The following is a 21,004-nucleotide window of genomic DNA, read 5'->3' on the forward strand; positions in this document are numbered from 1 at the left end:
CCAGCTCTCTTTTGAAACCTCCTATGGAATCTGCCTCCACCACTCTCCCAACCCTAATCTTCATTCCAAACTCTGAGTCTGTGTAAAGCGTTTCTCCTCATCTCAATTCTAGTTCTCTTGCTGACAATCTTGGAACTGTGACCCCAATTACTGACATACTAAGTTGTGGCAACAGAATATCCTTTTTTACCTTGTCAAAATTGTTCATAATTTTGAATACCTCAATAAGGTGGCATCTTAATCTTCTCTAAGCCAAGGAGAATAAGCCCAATTGTTCTAACCATTCCTAGTATCATCCTAGTAAATCTCCTTTGAACTCTCTCGAAGGCTTTAACATCCTTCCTTAAATAAGGTGCCCAGAAATGAACACGACATGGAGGTGCCCGTGTTGGACTGGGGTGGATAAGGTCAAAAATCACATGACACCAGGTTATAGCATTTGTAACAGCCAATGCGGCATTTTATAAATTCCTACTTTGGAAATAAAACCAGTCTGACTCCAAGTTAATACATAGCCAGATTCTAAACAAGGCCCACACCTAAAATGCATTGTCTGACATGAGATCTCACCTCTCATATACTATTAAAACATTCAGTTATCTCGGGGCAATGACTTGAAAGTAATTCTAGGATTTGCATATTAATCCTTTCTATCTGCTTAAAGATTTAACAGCCTCCTTACATTTGTTCAATACATTCACATCAGTTCTATGGCCCTTTGATCTTTTGTTTGTAAATTCTGGGTCTGATGCCACCTCTCTCACTGACACCTGAAGAAGGAGCGAGACTCAAATGAACAAAACACTCCAAATGTGGTCTGACCAATGATTTGTAGAGGTGTATCATCACTTCCTTGCATTTATACTCTGTGCCTCTGTTTATAAACTCAAGGATCCTATAAGTCTTCTTAACAAGTGTTTCAACTTGCCTGACCACCTTCAGAGAATCATGCACATTCCCCCTGAGATCTCCCTGCCCCTGTATTCTCCTCTAAGTTGTACCCTTGAGCCAGTACTGTCTCTCCAAATTTCTTCTATCGAAAATGCATTTCTGTTAGTATTTATTACGAGAGGGCTAGAATACCAGAGCAGGGATGTACTGCTGAGGCTGTATAAGGCTCTGATCAGACAGCATTTGGAATATTGAGAGGATCTTTAGGCTTCATGTCTAAGGAAGAATATGCTGGCATTGGAGGGTGTCTAGAAATGGTCTACAAGAATGTTCCTGGGGATGAAGGGCTCGTCACATGAGCAGTAGTTGAGGACTTTGAGTCAGTACTCGAGTTTAGAAGGAACACAGAACAATGCAGGAACAGGCCCTTCGGCCCATCATTATGCCATTCTAAACTAATCCTATTTGCCTGCACATGATCCTTTTCTCTCTATTCCCTATTTGTTCATGTGTCTGTCTAAATGCCTTAAACTTTGCTAACATGTCTGCTTCTAAAACCTCCCCTGGCAGTGTGTTCCAGGTATCCAAAACACTATTTAAAAAACTTTCTCACAATCACGAGTGGCATAGATAAGGTGAACTATAAGGGTCTTTTCCAGAGGCTGAGGGAGTTCAAAACTAGGGGAACATATTTTTAAGGGAGAGGAAAAAGATTTAAAAAGGACACAAGGGGCAACTTTTTTTTTTGCACAGATAGTGGTTTGTGTGTGAAATGAACTGCCAGAGAAAGTGTAGATGCAGGTACAGTTACAGTTAAAAGAATTTTGGACAGGCTCATTAACAGGAAAGGTTTGGAGAGATATGGGCCAAGTGCAGGCAGATGGGACTAGTTTAGTTTGGCAACACAGTCAGCGTGGACTGCTTCAGCATCTGAGGAGGTGTGAATGATACAAAACATTGTTCACTGATCAAAAACAAAGTTGCTGGAAAAGCTCAGTAGGTCTGGCAGCATCTGTGAAGGAAAAAACAGAGTTAACGTTTCAGGTCCAGTAACCCTTCCTCAGTTCAGAACTTTGTTTTTGTTCCTGATTTACAGCATCCGCAGTTCTTCGGGTTTTTATTGTTCGCTGATCATTGCATATCCGCACTTCTGACCTTGTGATGGGGTAAGGTCATTGATAAAGCTTGTGAAAATATTTGAGACTAGGACACTACCTGGAGGTTCTTGTGGCACAAATGTCTGGCCCCTACCTCCGAGTCAGGAGGCCCAGGTTCAAGTCCCACTTGTTCCACAAGTGCATCATACCATCTCTGTCAGGCTGATTAGAAAATATCTACCCTGAGAACTCCTGCAGTGATATCCTGTGGCTGAGATGGTTGACTGTCAACAACTACATCCATTTTCCTTTGTGCTTGGTATCAGCCTACCATGAGGCGCCTTGTCAAATGCTTTGCTAAAGTCCTTATAGACAACATCTACCACCCTGCTCTCACCAATCATCTTTGATATTTCTTCAAAAAATTCAATCAAGTTTGAGATACACAGCACAAAACCATGCTGCCTATTGCTAATAAGTCCAAAGTTTTCCAAATGTAAGAATCTTCTCCAATAATTTCCCATACCACTGACCTAAGGGTTATTGGCCTGTAATTTCCAAGATTATCCCTATTTCACCTCTTAAACAAAGGAACAACATTGGCTATTCTCCAGTCCTCTGGGACTCCTGCTATGACTAGAGTACTACTTTTTAATTCCTTGGATTCTAATTTGCAATTGAACCCTAACTGTCCCAACTGTTAGCTGATAAGCAACAGATTTGGAGAATGTCTCCATCTAGTGTTATTCATACAAGTGATAAACTGCCATCACCGTATCAATGACAATGGTACTCAATTCCCTTTTATTAAATTATACAAATTAAGATTAAATACACACACGAAGGGCACTCACTGGATAATTAATGGAACACACATAGAAAATAAATGATCTTGTGACATAGTGAATGTCACTACCTCTAGGCCAGAAGGTCTAGGTTCAAATCCCACTTCAGGATGTAATGGTCATGAAGCCATTTCAAAACACATCTAAACAGCCTTTAGTTGTTTTGCCATTCACCTTAAATCTGTATCATCTAGTCCTCGATCATTCTGCCAATAGCAATACTTTCTATCTACTGGGTGTCTGGACACGTCACAATTTTAATTTATGAAATCTCTTCTCACGTTGGAAAAAAGAAACAACGTCCAAACTCCCTTCACTCCCCATCCATTGAGTGTTCAGGCTTACACTTGAAGACTTATTGAGCAAAGAGAGATAAAGATTCAACCTCATTTGGTTAACTTACACACATAAATTGTGTCTGCACTTGAACATTCAAGTTGAAATGCCAGTGTATAACACTATTATAGCACCCAGTTCTGGAAAATAAATGACCCTTTCTAAACTCTGTTCACCATTTTCGATAAGCTACATGGGGCTGCACAGGGCACAAGAGAAAAGAATTGGTATTTGAACCTACCAAGACAATCACCTCCATCCCACTCACAAGCTGAATTATTGCAAGCTTTATCACAGTAGCCATCTTTAATCCAGGACCCTGGACATCCATCAGCACAATTTGGAACAGGCCACGTGAGATAAACCTAAAATTAAAAATTAAAATCAAAATTTACAAACTTAAAATTAGTAGACATGCCTCTGTAATTTGAACAAAACAAGTTAAAAGTATTGGTATATATAATTTGCCTCAAACTTGTCTTATAAATTATCAAGTAAATTGCACAACAAAGATCTGTTTCCAAACAAATATATAATTACAAATTATTAAGCAGCCAATCCTGAATTTATCTAATTAGTTTGTACATCTAAAACAATGGAATTATCGCAAAGGTTAAACTGTATAGCTGTGTAGTTTTGTTGCCAACAGTACACCTGCTTGCTTTCTAGTTTAAAAGAAGTGCTGACCTTTTGTCCATTAGAATGAGAGTAGAAATCATCAGGCCACACTTCCTTTCCAAACATTACATCATCATTTAGATAAATGAACTTTTGAGAAAGACCTGGTATTCGATGCAAGTGCGTTTCAATAGCTGGGGAACTGAACGTTGGCAAATGGCTAACATTTCTGAAAATTTCCTAGGAGAAAATGGTCAAATGTTAAAAACATTTAAAGACATGGTTAATTGGACAAACAATCCCACCTAATTTAATTTGTACTATTTTAAACATGGTCGACAGCAGACTGCAAATGAAATAATTGGTTGCCAGTCAAAAGACTAATCAAATAGAAATGGTACTTGGATAGAATGGGGAACAGGCTGAAGTAATTAAATGGACAAATGTGAAATGTGGGCAAGCATAATAAACAGAAAATAAGCTAAGCTGCATTTTACAGAAGTGTGTATAAATCACTGAATGCAACAAGTGTACATTAGTTACAACAATGAGGGTGAGGAGGCAGGAAAGCTGACTGAGATTTAACTTTACACAAATTGTAATGATAATATGAACAAATTTACAAAAGCAGTGATTTGACAAGATGAGTCAACAGAGCGTTGGTTAAGAATCTGATGTAGGAGGATGAGCAATTTCATTGGATATGCCTCCTCCGGAAACTGGGATTAGACAGATAGGCTCTAATGGTCTTTCTAGCCTTTCGCATTTCAGTGTTTCTAGTCAGTGGTGTATATTCTAGCTTGCATGTAGCAGGAAAACAAGAACAACTGGGATGATTTACCTGTACTCTGTTATTGACTTTGATGCCTCCTTTCAACCTGTTGCTGGATACTTCTCCATAGCCACAGGATTACAGATTTACCTTACTCGGCAATGATAATCTAAAATTGTTAAGAAAAATAAATATAAAAGAACTTGCCTGGTGTGTTACTATTGTAACACGAGGATTGTCCAAGTTTAACCAGGAAGGAATTTGACCATTTGTCACAATAAAGACACGTCGAATCCAAGGTGCATATCTTTCCACTGAGCGCAAAGAGTATCGTAATTCTTCGTTATCCTCGAATCGACTGGCTGAAATATCATCATCCTGCTTGGACTTGTGGAGAAGAGTGAAGCTGGTGATGAATGGACTTACTGTGTTACAACTATCAAGTGTTTGTAAACTAAAAGTACTTTAGTAGAAGCAAACAATTGATACACAAAAAATTGTTTTTTAGTAGCTTAAAATTTAATAGTATCATGGTTTTTCTCATGTCCACTTGTGACATTGCAAATTCATTCTTTTAATCTTGTGCTAAGAAACATTTAATGAATCAACATTAAAAATTAATGTATTCCTTGAAGAATGAGTTCTTTTACAGGTTAGTTAGCATGAAAGTTACTTTTTAAGTAAGTTTTACAAGCTCACATGAAGGGATATGCTCCTTTCAAAAAAAAAACCTAGCTCAGGCTCCAAAAACTATATCAAATAAAAATAAAACAACTATATCATGTTAAGCTACAAAACGAATGCACATCAATACTTTCACATACAGTTCATGCTTAATTCTACTTTTAATGAGGAAGTTGCAATGCTGGATCCAAAAACAGGAGGGAAACCCACTTGGGCAAAAGTGGGACCAGGGCTGCATACTGCTAGTGGCAATCAATTAAGAGGCCCATGTCAGGACAAGTGTCTAATTGAAAAGGTGGGTGTGGCCAGTACTAAGCAGGCAACTCCATGGAGAGGGGGCGCAATATGACAGGGAACAGCAACAGTGTGTTGGTTTAGGTGAAATCCAAGATCAAGCAGGCCACAGCAATTAAATGCCTTTTGATCACCAACAGTGCTACTGCCATTGGTCACTACTGCAACGGTGGCAACTCCTTGGTTCGGCAATGGGAAGAATCCAACTCCATCCAGAACCTATAGGGACACCTCCAAGGTTTCTCCATATGGCAGAGGCCCTCGCTGATACGGGCAAATGGCTGACAAAGGCAGATATTGGCCTTTAATTAGCCACTTTAAAAATGCAATAGCCCTCCCAACAGGCAGATGAATCATTGAAAAATCTACTGCTAGCTACACATCATGATGATAGGACGTGGGGCAATCCTCCTCTCGTCTCACGGTGAAGAGACCCCATTCAACAGAATCCAGCATTCTCCCTCAAGGGTAAGATTTTACTGGGTACGTAAACCTGTGTAGAGCCTTAACAATAACCAAGGAATAAGCCCATCTGCTTTCTTGCTTTATACATGCAACACGGAACATGATATAAATCCAAAAATGTAACAGCCATAAGTTACTTGTAAGAGGGTACTCAAATGCTTTGCGGGTCTGTGCTGGTCTCTTATTTAAACATACTCATGACAAGTTCCACAAAGAGTAATTTACAACATTTTAAACAGTTGTAAACAGAGCACAGAATTTTAATCCTTTAAAAATATGAAAAATAAGCATCATCCAGTGAATCAATTAAAAGTTAGCAAACTGAGAGAAAACTAATTTTATTTATGAGGAGCACACTTAATATAGGTGTTGCACAGAAGTGTTATCAAACAAAACTTAACATAGGTCAAAAGATAGTATTAGTATAGATGATCAAAGCCGATTGAAGGGATAGATTTTACGTAATCTTAAAGGAAGACAGACAGAAGCACAGAGAAGCTTAAGGAGGGAATTCCATAGTTTAAGGCCATGGCATTGAAGGCATGGCTGTCAATAAGATGTTAAGATATGTAGAATTAGGCACTTGGCACATCGAGTCTGCTTGCCATTCAATCATGGCTGATATGATTCTCAACTCCATTCTCCTGCTTTCACCCTGTAACCCTTGATCCCTTACTAATCAAGAACCTATCTGTCTAAGTCTTTATTACACTCCATGACCTGCCTCCATAACATTCTGCGGCAATGAGTTCCACAGATTCACAATCCTCTTGTTGAAGAAATTCCTCCACATCTGAGTTCTAAAGGGTTGTCCCTTCACTCTGAGCTTGTGCCATTGGAGCCTCATCTCTCCTAGCGGAAATATCTTCTCCACATGCACTTTATTCAGGCCTCTCAATATTCTATAAGTTTCAATCACCTCGCCCCTAATCATTCTAAACTCTATTGAATTCAGTGCAGTATTAAAATACAGAAGCTCAAAGGTGCCAAAATTGAAGTAGTGCTGATATCTCGACAGTTTATGTACATGAAGGTTTTTGAAATAGGGAAGTAAAGTCCATGGAAGGATCTGAAAGCAAGAACAAGAATTTTAAAATTGATGCATTACTTATCTGGAAACTAATTAGCTCAGAAAGCATAGGGGTGATCGGTGAACAGAATTTAGTGCAAGTTTGGTGACAGGCAGCAGAGTTTTGGATGACATCAAGCCGAGAGGGACTAATCAGGAGTCCACTGAAGTCCAGATGCATAGGAACAGGAAAAGGTCATTTAGTCCATTGAATTTATTTAACAATTTAATTTGGTATGTTACCACATCACAGGTGGCATATAATACAAGTCTGGAACAAAAACAGAAATTGCTGGTAAAGTTCAGCAGTTCTGGCAGCAACTGCACAGAGAGACTGGAGTCAACGCTTCAGGTCTGGTGACCCCTCCTCAGAACTGAGGAAGGATCACCGGACCCAAAATGTTAACTCTGATTTCTCTCCATAGATGCTGCCAAGCCTGCTGAGCTTTTCCAGCAATTTCTGTTTTTGTTGCTGATTTTCAGCACCCGCAGTCCTTTTGGTTTTTATTGCAAGTTGTTGTATAGTATAGAATAAAACAAGTATGCATTATTAGCATCTCTCCACAGTTGCTGCCTAGCTTGCCGTGTTGCTATAATTTATGGTTTAATATTTGATTTCCAGCACCTACAGTTGGGTGTTTCCCTCCCAGCATAATAAGGTGTTTGGAGGTCATGTTATATTAGGCGAAATATAAAATATGAAACTTTCTTGCTGTTTCACAATACACGATTGAGTCACTCCTCAAAAATGCAGTTATACCAACATTGTAATAATTGAATGGACTAGATTATCAAAATATTCCAAAAATCTTAATACAAATAAATGCAACTGCATGCATTGTATATTTGCTGTTACACAAATACTGGAGCGCTTACCTGACTGATGGTGCTGAGGTCCCACAGCAAATATACAGGGCTGATTGTGACCTCTTTTCCTTCTATAGTCATGTTGTTCTTGGGTTGTTTAGTTAGCTCCACAAAATCCCTGGGATCATTAAGTAGCAGTAACACAACACCAGTTTCAGAATACAACTGTAGCTAAAGAAGAAGAATCATATTGGTAAACTACCAAGGTAAATTAACCATGAAAGCATTTGTGATAGAATAGTCAACAAACAGCAAAATCAAAAATTTCACAAATGTAAACACATACTATTGTATTTGCTAGTCATAATGGATCTAAATCTCTTAGCATCAGAAGACAAATGTAACACCAGATCCATCAATATAATCTAATTTTGCACAACACAAAATCTGTTTGAGTCGTGAAACCTTTCATTTGCAGCTGCAAATCCATTAATTTTATTCCCCATTGCGTTTGGTTAAACAACCCAACCAAATTTAGGAATGAATCACAATTAAATATCAGGTGGTAAAGTTCCAGGTTCAATCCATCACCTAGAGGGCATTGGTTTAAGGTGGGAGGGGAGAAATTCAAAAGGGATCTGATGGACAACTTTTTGAAACAGAGGGAGGTGTGGATATGGAACGAGCTGCCGGAGAAAGTGGTGGAGGCAGGTACAATTGTAACATTTAAAAGGTGGGTACGTGAACAGGAAGGGTTTAGAGGGAAATGGACCAAATGCTGGCAAATGGGACTACATCAGTTTAGGATATCTGGTCGCGGTGGATGAGGTGGACCCAGAGGGTCTGTTTCCATGCTGTACATCTCTATGACTCTGTGAATGATTTCAATGGTGGTGTGTAGGAAAAGGATTCTTGTATAGTGATAGTGCCATGCCTCTAAGCCAGGAGGCCAGAGTTCAAGTTCCACCTGCTCCAGAGGGGTGTAATAACATCTCTGAATAGACTGAATTTTAAAAAGCTGGTGTGTATGGTTACTATTGTTAGGACCAAAACCTAGCAGGGAGCAAAAGGTGATGGTGCTACCGAGTCTCATTAACCAGTGTCCTCGATAGCAATGTATACACATAGATCAAATGTAAACAGGTGACTATTCCCCACCCACCTGACCCCACAATTCAAAAAGCCTGCCAGTACTCATTGCCAGGGAAGGTGGTGAAGTGCTGATGTCACTGGGCTAGGAGTTCAGAATCCCAAGCTAATGTTTTGTGGACATGGTTTCGAATCCCACAATGGCAGACGATGAATATGAATTCAATTTTAAAAACTTGAATACAAATTCAGCCTAATGACAACCATGCAACCACTACCAATTACCATAAAAATCCATGAGGTTCACTAATGTCTTTTAGGAAATGAATTCTGCCATCTTATCTCGTCTAGTCTACATATGATTCCAGACTCATAATGTGATTGAAATTAACACTCCTCTGGAGAATTAGGGGTGGACCATAAATGCTGGATGAGTCAGCAATGCCACATCCCATGAAAGAATTTAAAAAAAGGTCACGTGACCAATAACCACATTAGTTAAGGTAGAGGCTTAGCAAAGAGGGAAAAAAAGAACAATCGCAGTTCAGGTGAATGTTATTTGAACACGATCCTAGGAAGAAGTCTACATTTTTAGCAGATTAGAGGGAGATAGCTATCACAGAAAATCAAAAATGATATGTTCAGAACATTAATTTTATCAATGCACTCCCAAATTGAGATCAGATGTATTTATTGGCTATTTGAAGAGAATGTCACAACATCCATTTTGGAATGTTGAAACTACTGAATAAATAACTAAACAACTAATTATCTTCAGGCCTTTGGTAAACTGCCAGGAACTGAACCAGATGCAACACGGAACCACAACTTTTAATTAAATTTTAATTGCATGGGCACTTTTAGCATCTGGGCTCAGGTCACAGTGGTTTATTTCAATGGTATCAAATAATTGTCTTTAGCTAACTATAAACCAGGAACCTTTAAGAATAAAGGTATATGTCTGTTTATAACTGAAGTGAAAATAACAACATTTCAAAGTATTAAATACAAAGGTGCATTTCCTTCAAACCTTAGCATTGCTGTTATGCTCAAATAATAAACAATAAGGATATCAGTGCAGAATTATTACAGCAGCGAAGTGTTATAGTTGAATATTTTTTGAGCTGACTGCTATGTTTATCCCTTTGACCTACAATGCATTTGGTTTTAACATATGATATTGATACCATGTCAGAGTCCACTCACAAATAGTCAAAACACCAGAGTTACACAAGCTCTTTAGAATGTTGGTTAAAAAACTTCCATAGTGTAAACCAAGATGAGCCTGGCTGTTAAGATTGTTGCTCATCATATGACATTAGTTGTGGCATTGAAATTTTGTCTGGATAGTTCTCATTAAAGCAGGAGGTTATGGTTTCACAGGGGAGGTTAACTGAATAGGCATGCTGGTGCTGCAAATTTCCAAACCATTCAAGGTGAAAACTTAGATTGATTATTGAGCCGACCAATATGCAGGGATGAGGCAAAAATCAAAGTACAGACTTTTTCTCTCTGAGGAAGGGAAGGAACAGAGCAAACATGACTGAAATGCAGACCAAGTCAAGAACGCACACACATAGTAACAGCTAGTTTCATAGTTACAAACATATCTGTTTTAAAAAGGGCAAGTATGTAATTTAGGATATAATAGGATATAAATGCCCCTTATTGAAAAATTACACTCAGGACAACCTGTTTTTGGTTTACAATGAGTATTATTAGAATGCTTTTCACATGATAGCTCTTTCCTCAAAAGAAAAGACATCTGGCAGAAAACATGCAAAAACAATAAATGAAAAAAAAAATCAACATGACTAAACACAAAGAAATATAAAGCCTATAAACAAGCCTGAATATTACCTGGCTTAAGCTCAAGTTTACTGGTAAGCCCTGGAACTGAATAAGTCATCACCATACTATTTTCAGTACAATTAGAAAGACATTCTAAAAATATTTCTTTAACTAAGGGCTAAAGATTGACCATGAGTGTGGAGGCTTTTCAAGGAAAGAGATTAGTAGTTAGGACAATTGAAAACTGACCCACCCGGCAGCAACCGATTGACACATTGCCAAACAGTTTTGAATATCCAAGAAGTCATTCTGCTATGCAGATGCCAGCAGTATGCACAGAACCACATCACAGTTTGGACCAATGCTATTGCAATCAAATTATTTTCAAATGATCTTAAGTCATCCTTTTTGCCAGAAAAAAATTAACAACTGTGGGGGTAGAAATCAACATAATGACTACAAAAGGAAAATGGATAGGCACTTGAGGCAAATAAACTCGAAAGCTAATGGAATAGGACTGATGACCACAGAGAGCCAACATGGACTCCATACACCAAATTGCCTCTTCTTGTGGCGTTATAATGATGACTATTGCTGCAGCAGCATGGGAATGCCACCACCTGCAAGTTCCATTTCAAGCCACTCACCAATCTGACTTGGAAATATTAATAACCTCAGGAGAGGTTATTAAAGTCTCCAGCACAGATACAAATAGGACAGTGTGTTTGTAAAGGGTTAGGAATCAAACTTCAAGTACACTGGATAAATAAGTGACAATGAGAAGAGGGACGGTTAATACAGGACTTGAAGGGGTTATACCTGAATGTATGCAGTGTAGGAAAGAAGGTAAATGAGCTTGTGGCACAGACAGAAATTTGCAGAGACGATGTGGTGGGCATCAGAGACATGACTGAAAGGGGATCAGGATTGGGAGCTGAATATCCAAGGATATACATCTTATCAAAAAGATAGGCAGGTGGGCCGAGGGGGTGGGGTTGCCTTATTAGTAAGAAACAAGATTAAATCAATAGTAAGAAATTAAGTAGGGTCATTTGGTGTAGAATCTGTGTGGGTAGAGTTGAGGAACCGCAGAGGTAAAAAAAGAGTTGGAATTATGTACAGGCCTCCAAACAGTAGTCAGGAGCTGGGGTGCAAGATACACATCTTTTCTATCTCCTGGTGTTAGAAAGGCAAAGTTACGGTATCATGGGGGATTTCAATGTGCACGAGGACTGGGAAAATCAGGTTGGTAGTGGATGGCAAGAAAAGGAATTTGTTGAATGTCTACAAGATGGCTTTTTGGAGCAGCTTGTGGTGGAGCCCACTAGGGCAGAGGCTATACTGGATTTAGTGTTGTGCAATGAGGCAGACTTGATAAGGGAGCATAAGGGAAGGAACCCTTAGGAGGCAGTGATCATAATATGATTGAATTTACTCTGCAATTTGAGAGGGAGACGATAGAATCAGAGGTAATGGCATTACAGCCGAGTAAAGGCAACTGCAGACACGAGGGAGAAGCTGGGCAGAACTGACTGGGAGGGGAGCCTAGCAGGAAAGACGGTGGAACAGCAATGGCAGGAGTTTCTAGGAGACACAGCAAAAATTCATCCCTAGGAAAAAGCAGCAGCATACAGGGACGATGAGGCAACCATGGCTGACTAGGGAAGATAGCATTAAAGCAAAAGAAAAAGCAGATAATGTGGCGAAGGGCAGTGGGAAACCAGAGGATTGGGAAGCTTACAAAGACCAACAGAGGGCAACAAACAAAGACATAAGGAACATAGAACATAGAACATAGAACATTACAGCGCAGTACAGGCCCTTCGGCCCTCGATGTTGTGCCGACCTGTGAAACCAATCTGAAGCCCATCTAACCTAAACTATTCCATTATCATCCATATGTTTATCCAATGACCATTTAAATGCCCTTAAAGTGGGCGAGTCTACTATTTTTGCAGGCAGGGCATTCCACGCCCTTACTACTCTCTGAGTAAAGAACCTACCTCTGACATCTGTCCTATATCTATCACCCCTCAATTTAAAGCTATGTCCTCTCGTGCTAGCCATCACCATCCGAGGAAAAAGGCTCCCACTGTCCACCCTATCTAATCTTCTGATCATCTTGTATGTCTCTATCAAGTCACCTCTTAACCTTCTTCTCTCTAACAAAAACAGCCTCAAGACCCTCAGCCTTTCCTCATAAGACCTTCCCTCCATACCAGGCAACATCCTGGTAAATCTCCTCTGCACCCTTTCCAATGCTTCCACATCCTTCCTATAATGCGGTGACCAGAACTGTACGCAATACTCCAAGTGCGGCCGCACCAGAGTTTTGTACAGATGCAACATGACCTCATGGCTCCGAAACTCAATCCCTCTACCAATAAAACCTAACATACTGTACGCCTTCTTAACAACGCTATCAACCTGGGTGGCAACTTTCAGTGATCTATGCACATGGACATCGAGATCTTTCTGCTCATCCACACTACCAAGAATCTTACCATTAGCCCAGTACTCTATATTCCTGTTACTCCTTCCAAAGTGAATCACCTCACACTTTTCCGCATTAAACTCCATTTGCCACCTCTCAGCCCAGCTCTGCAGCTTATCTATGTCCCTCTGTAACCTGCAACATCCTTCCACACTATCCACAACTCCACCGACTTTGGTGTCATCCGCAAATTTACTAACCCATCCTTCTACGCCCTCATCCAGGTCATTTATAAAAATGACAAACAGCAGTGGCCCCAAAACAGATCCTTGAGGTACACCACTAGTAACTGAACTCCAGGATGAACATTTCCCATCAACCACCACCCTCTGTCTTCTTACAGCTAGCCAATTTCTGATCCAAACCGCTAAATCACCCTCAATCCCATGCCTCCGTATTTTCTGCAATAGCCTACCATGGGGAACCTTATCAAACGCTTTACTGAAATCCAAATACACCACATCAACCACTTTACCCTCATCCACCTGTTTGGTCACCTTCTCGAAGAACTCAATAAGGTTTGTGAGGCACGACCTACCCTTCACAAAACCGTGTTGACTATCCCTAATCAGATTATTCCTTTCTAGATGATTATAATTCCTATCTCTTATAATCCTTTCCAACACTTTACCCACAACCGAAGGAAGGCTCACTGGTCTATAATTACCAGGGTTGTCTCTACTCCCCTTCTTGAACAAGGGGACAACATTTGCTAGTCTCCAGTCTTCTGGCACTATTCCTGAAGACAATGACGACATAAAGATCAAAGCCAAAGGCTCTGCAATCTCCTCTCTAGCTTCCCAGAGAATCCTAGGATAAATCCCATCCGGCCCAGGGGACTTATCTATTTTCACACCTTCCAGAATTGCTAACACCTCCTCCTTATGAACCTCAATCCCGTCTAGTCTAATAGACTGTATCTCAGTATTCTCCTCGACTACATTGTCTTTTTCCTGTGTGAATACTGACGAAAAATATTCATTTAGCACCTCTCCTATCTCTTCGGACTCCACGCACAACTTCCCACTACTGTCCTTGACCGGCCCCAATCTTACTCTAGTCATTCTTTTATTCCTGACATACCTATAGAAAGCTTTAGGGTTTTCCTTGATCCTACCTGCTAAAGACTTCTCATGTCCCCTCCTGGCTCTTCTTAGCTCTCTCTTTAGGTCCTTCCTGGCTAACTTGTAACTCTCAAGTGCCCTAACTGAGCCTTCACGCCTCATCTCTGCATAAGCCTCCTTCTTCCTCTTGACAAGAGATTCAACTTCTTTAGTAAACCACGGTTCCCTCGCTCGACCACTTCCTCCCTGCCTGACAGGTACATACTTCTCAAGGACACGCAGTAGCTGTTCCTTGAACAAGCTCCACATTTCAATTGTGCCCAGCCCCTGCAGTTTCCTTCTCCATCCTATGCATCCTAAATCTTGCCTCATCGCCTCATAATTGCCTTTCCCCCAGCTATAACTCTTGCCCTGCATTATATTCCGATCCCTTTCCATCGCTAAAGAGAAGATTGAATATGAGGGTAAGCTAGTTAATTATATAAAGGAGGACTGTAAGACTTTCTTTAGAAACATAAAGGGCAAAAGACAGGCAAAATGACGCTGGACAGATAGTAGTGAGGAACAAGGAAATGGCTGAGGAACTGAATAATTACTTTGCGTCAGTCTTCAGCGGAAGACATGAGTAATATCCCAAAAATCTGTGACAGTCAGGGGGCAGAGCTGAGTATGGTTGAATATATAAGCAGGGATGTACTTCTGAGGCTCTATAAGGCTCTGGGCTCAGGCCACATTTGGAGTATTGTGCGCAGTTTTCGGCCCCATATCTCAGGAAAGACAAACTGGCCCTGGAGCAGGTTCAGAGGAGGTTCACAAGAATGGTCCCAGGAATGAAACGCTTAACATAGGAGGAAAATTTGAGGACTCTGGGTCTATGCTCGATAGAGTTAGAGGATGAGGGAGTCTAATTGAAACTTACAGAATACTGAATGGCCTGGAAAGAGTGGATGTTGGGAAGGTGTTTCCATTGGTAGGAAAGACTAGGACACCAGGACACAGCCTTAGAGTAAAAGGAAGGCCTTTTAGAATGGAGATAAAGGGGGAACTTCTTCATCCAGAGGGTGGTGAATCTAAGGAGTTCACTGCCACAGAAGGCTGTGGAGGCCAAGTCATTGAGTACAATTAAGACGGAGATAGACAGGTTCTTGATTGTCAAGGGGATCAAGGGTTACGGCGAGAAAATGGGAGAATGAGGTTGAGAAACTTATCAACCATGACTGAATGGCGGAGCAGACTCGATGGGCTGAGTGGCCTAATTTCTGCTCATCTCTTATGTCCTTATACGTCACTGTTCCTTCGCTATATCCCATCGGGCCCAAGTGACTTATTTATCCTCATATTTTTCAAAATTTCTGGCACATCCTCCTTCCTAACATCAACCTGTTCGAGCATATCTGCCTATTTCATGCTGTCCTCACAAACGTCAAGGTCCCTCTCACTGGTGAATACTGAAGCAAAGTTTTCATTAAGGACCTCCCCTACCTCCTGCAACTCCACGCACAAGTTCCTTCCACTATCCTTGATCGGCCCTACCCTCACTCTGGCCATCCTCTTGTTCCTCACCTAAGTATAGAACGCCTTAATCCTACCCGCCAAGGCTTTTTCACACCCCCTTCTAGCTCTCCTAAGTCCATTCTTCAGTTCCTTCCTGGCTACCTTGTAACCCTCTAGAGCCCTGTCCAACCCTTACTTCCTCAACCTTAAGTCAGTTTCCTTCTTCCTCTTGAACTCTTGAAGATGAACTCTATTTCAGTACTTTCTTTTTATTCTTTTGTACCTCAAAATCACGCTGGATTCTAGTGACAGAATATTTTTCACTGCATCTCCCTAGATAAATCATTCATTCTCAAGTGTAACTAGGGATGGACAATAAATGCTTGACTAGCCAGATACACCCATTTTGCTGACAAAATAGCAAGCTGGAGGCAATAACATGTATCCCTTATAATTCTTTACTTGCTTTGATTAGAATTACTAGCCTTATTTAGCAGCTGCATTAAATGAAGTTCAGATTTTAATTTGGGTTCCACACCACAGGATCACAGGTGCTGTATAGCCAAACATTATCAGACCTCCTGAGTTTCTCCAGCGTTCTCTGCTTTTTATAAATGTCATGAAGCTGTATGCTACAAATGAACAACCAAGAACCAGTAAGAGTAGATAAAAGGCAAATAGGTTGCTAATGGAATTGCAAAAGATCTAGAAACTGCAAACAAAAATCTGTTTACCATTTCAGCACAAAGCATAATTTGTAATGGGGTCAGCTGTCTCAGTTGACTGGATAGCCAGTTTGAGATGCAGTGTAATATCAACAGTGTGGATTCAATTCCCACACCAGATAAGGGTACAATGCAGGACTCTCCTTCTCAACTTCTCCCCTTGCCCGAGGTGTAGTGACGCTCAGGTTAAACCACTACCAGTCATGTCACTCTAATGAAACACCAGTCCTGTGGTCTGGTACAACTATAGTGACGTTAGCTTTTATAGTTTGTAATATCAGATGTTTGCTAAGTCATATATCCCTATAGTGCAGATAGAGGCCATTCGGTCTGTCAAGTCTGCACCAAACTTCTGAAGAACGTTCTATCCCTATCCACCCAACCCCAGACTTTCCATGGCTAATCCACCTAGCCTGCACATCCCTGGACACTAAGGAGCAATTTAGCATGACCAATCGTCCTAACCTGCATATCTTTAGACTGTGGGAGGAAACTACCCAGACACGGGGAGAACGTACAATCTCCACAGTTGCCAGAGGTTAGAGTCGAACCTGGGTCCCTGGCACTATGCTAACCACTGTGCCACTCCGATTGATTTCCATGACATTGTTTATCCCACAATCTTAGTCATCAGCCAAGAGATTTCCTAATAGATTTTATTCTCACAAAGGCAAAATATTTTGGATGCTGGAAATCTGAAATAAAAACAAAAAATTCAGTAAAGATTCAGATTCAGTAAGTCAGGCAAGATTCGTGATGAGAGAGTGTTAACATTGGAAAGGCCGCAGATCTGAAACACTGACACTGTTTCTCTCTCTCAAATTGGTGCTGGCCCGCTGTGGGTTTGCTATTGTTTTCTTGCAATGACTGCACCACCTAATACAATTATTCAGCATCTTAAGACATCCCCAAAAAGTTCCAAAGCACTTTTCAATCAATAACTTTGAGAGTATCATTACACCAACAACCAATCCCGCGCTCAGCAAGTTTTCCCAAGCATAAGTGCAGCCAGGATACCAGTTGAACAATACTCTTTATACATGGTCACATAACCATTACTTGAACTGAGGTAGATCCTCAGTTTAATACACTAACAAATGAAATTTGGTAGCCTGATAATGCAGCACCATCTTACGATTGAGATGTCTGATAAGAAAGCATGAAAAAAAAACTGCCTTCTCTTGTGATGCAGGAAAACTTGAGCAATGACTTACAACCATATTGTGACGAGAAGCATAAATGAATTGCACCAAGAAATTGCAATGCAGTAACTCTTGGTGGGAAAAAAAAAGGAGAAATGCCAATTGAACATCTACTTGACCAGGAAATAGTAATCATTCTTGCTGGTAGAAAATGTAGAATTTTAGAACCGACTGCACAGGCACCAAATTCTATTAAAATGCGATCACGTTATGAGTCTCGGTTACACATAGCAATGCATATCTTAAATCTGCATATCATCTGCAGTTTTATGTAATTTATTTGGCTCAGTGAACTATTATCTTGCAACTTAACATTCAAGTTAAAACCTGGCTTATATAGTTGCCAGATTCTGCCACTCTTCTAAAAATGATCTACTGTTGTTTGCATGCCTACTTATTTGTGATACTTTTCAAAAGCAAAACAAAAGACACAATGCAATGTACAAATATTAAAACCACGTACAACTGGTATTTGATATGACTGGGAAATGTAAAGAACACCATCTAGTGGCTGAAATTAATCAGAGTCCAAATAAGTCTATCGAAAATATCCACAGGAGAATAGAATAAACAAAACATTTGGCTAATAGACAGCAAAAAAAATCCAATTATTAAATTAAACCAAAACACTATGGATGCTGGAACTCAAATAAAAGCAATGGAAATACTAAACAAGTCTGGAGCATCTATGCAGAGAGAAACAGAGTTGACGTTGAATTTAAAATCACATCTTTGGGAGAGAATCACTTAATGATATTCTGTCTTTATTACACAACTATGAAACCTGTGGCATGACTTTAATCATGGAAGGTTCCACAACAAAATCTTAATGGCTGTATTTGTGAGGGACTCCTAGGGTTAATGAATCCCTATCCATGATGAACAATACACAATTCAGGATGGTAGGTGAAAATGGACTTAAAATGGCTAATTTTGAGTCTGCATTGCTGACAGAGGAAACTCTTCACTGCCAGCATATATTAAAAATTTGGACACATACTGCCCATGATTTTCAGTGCAGCAGAGTCTAAAAAACTGCCCAGCCAACAGTACAAAGTACTTACAATGGTCAGGAAAAGTCAATAAAAACAAGGGAGAAAGCTTTGGATCAGAAAAAAGCAACAGCCAATAAAACAAATGGGTCATTCACCCGTACTGGTTTATAGTGATAATTGTAAAAAATATACAATCAATTGGGAACTAAGTTGAAGATGATCTTATAAAAGGACAGCCAATTATTTTGGGGAGGTTGAGTTGGTGATGGGGAGAGTCCTATACAATTCACCTTCTTTTAAACAAAGCAACATTCTAAATAGGCACTACACAGACCTAGATTTGCACTGCACCTAGGTTTTCAGATATATCGAATGGAATGTCATACAAGCCAGTGGTAATGGGTATTATTGATAAAACTTGGACAAAGACAAGGCTTTTGCTGAAATTCAGGGAAGTACTATCAGGTGGTGATGGTAAATATGTGATCCTGCTCTTGCTAATCTACAAAAGAAGCCAAATTCAAAAATACATTACAAAATATTCCACCGCAAAGATCTTAAAGATGGGAACAGTCAGAAACTACAGAAGGATCAAGACAAAATGTGCAAGTAGGTAAAATCCACCAAGGGTTACAAGCAGAAGAATGAAAGGGTCATTTTTAATAAATGAGATCAAACTGATGTGGATAAAACATTTGAGAATGACAGACAACTCAACACTTGCCAAATTATCTCAGTGCAAAGTAGCAATCATAAAATAATGTAAGTGTTTAATAATCAAAATTCATTATATAAAAGCTGTGTAATGCTACTGTGGGTAAGCACCGCATTCAGCTCTGAGCACCAATGCTCAAGAAAAACATCCGAGCCAAGTAGTACAGGATAGGACAGTCATAGATTAATCCCTAACGATAGGGCATTAAAGAAAGATTGAAGAAACTGACATCAGTCCGATAGAAAAGTTAACAAGAGAGGAACAGAGGTATAGCAGATGACGTCTCACTCCTATTACTTCAGTATTAAACCCAAACAGGTACTCGAGTGCAGTATTGAGTAAGTGTGCAGTGCTGAGCTGCCAGCTTTCAGATGAGACTTTAAACCAAAGTCTTAGCTATCTGCTCAGGTGGGTACAAAAGATCCCTTGGTACCATCTTTGAAGGGGCGAGTTCTCCTCAGTATCTTCAAAGCAGATCTCCCAAACAAGATTGACAACACAGATTTCCTGGTCACACTACTGTTCATAAATTTCTGAAGAAGGGTCTCGACCCGAAACGTCAGCTTTCCTGCTCGGCCTACTGTGTTCTTCCAGCTCTACACCTTGTTCATAAATTGAGGCCTGGTTTTCTATGCTACCACATGGACTATACTTCCCATGAGTACTTTATTGGCTGTAAAGCAGCTTGGGAAACTCAGATCACAAAAAGTCATCCTTTCACAACTGAAACAGTACCACAAATAGTGGGACACTATTTGACATCAATCCATCATTGTCAGATAACAGGACAAAAAGGTAAAAGTTGGTAAAGGATTGATGTTTGCTAGTATTTATCAGGCAAAGAGTGATTCATATTAGGAAGGTTGCTGAATGGTTCAAGGGAAATAAAACATTAAATCATTCAAGAACCAAACAGATAATTGATCTTTGGAGGAGAGAAAAATAAATTTAAATTTTGTGCTTCTATGACAGTAAGCTAAATTCCATCTCATCTAATGTTATACCCAATTGAAAATAACGCACACATCGTAGATTGGTATTCTGACAGAAACATTTCCAAAAGTCACATGAATATTTATCTATTCACTATGTATATATACAGTATCTTCAAGCACAATTTAATAAGGTCTCACCTGTTTCATTTTGTCAGTAACAACTGGTGGGAGTTTGGCTCGAAGTTGTTCCTCTTCTTTGCATGTTGCTGGAAACCCACTTAGAAAAGCAAGATTTTGCATTAGGACCGACCCAGGAGATTCTTTATCTGTGGTCTAGACAAACAAGTTACTTCCAATTAGTTTTTTGCAGTTATTGGAACATAATAGTTATGAAACAGTGAGAAATCTGTCAGCCTAGGGAGCTTAAACCAGGTGAAAAAGCAAATGACAAATTGTAGAACTTTATAACACCCGAGATGAAGATCAATGATTTGAATGAGGGCACTGAATGTTACGCAGCTAATTTTGACAATGACACCAAAGTAAGCTGTCGGGGTTGGGGGCGGGGGTTGGGGGGTGCAGTGGGGAAGGTGGTGGAGATAGTCTGCAAAGGGATATACAC

General features: G+C 40.0%; 1 protein-coding gene across 3 annotated transcripts in view; it reads right to left on the bottom strand.

Moving 5' to 3' along the window:
- gnptab (N-acetylglucosamine-1-phosphate transferase subunits alpha and beta) overlaps nucleotides 1-21,004 on the bottom strand; it is a 99,911-nt gene that overhangs the window by 47,324 nt on the left and 31,583 nt on the right. For all 3 annotated transcript variants that reach the window (XM_048607457.1, XM_048607458.1, XM_048607459.1), the window contains exons 8-12: nucleotides 20,581-20,715; nucleotides 7,948-8,109; nucleotides 4,767-4,946; nucleotides 3,857-4,027; nucleotides 3,411-3,534 (exon numbers count right to left, since the gene is read on the bottom strand). In XM_048607457.1, coding sequence (XP_048463414.1) covers nucleotides 3,411-3,534; nucleotides 3,857-4,027; nucleotides 4,767-4,946; nucleotides 7,948-8,109; nucleotides 20,581-20,715 — 772 coding nt within the window. The remainder of the gene's footprint in view (nucleotides 1-3,410; nucleotides 3,535-3,856; nucleotides 4,028-4,766; nucleotides 4,947-7,947; nucleotides 8,110-20,580; nucleotides 20,716-21,004) is intronic.

This window comes from Rhincodon typus, chromosome 18 (genome assembly GCF_021869965.1).
Source record: "Rhincodon typus isolate 14 chromosome 18, sRhiTyp1.1, whole genome shotgun sequence".
Lineage (NCBI taxonomy): Eukaryota > Metazoa > Chordata > Chondrichthyes > Orectolobiformes > Rhincodontidae > Rhincodon > Rhincodon typus.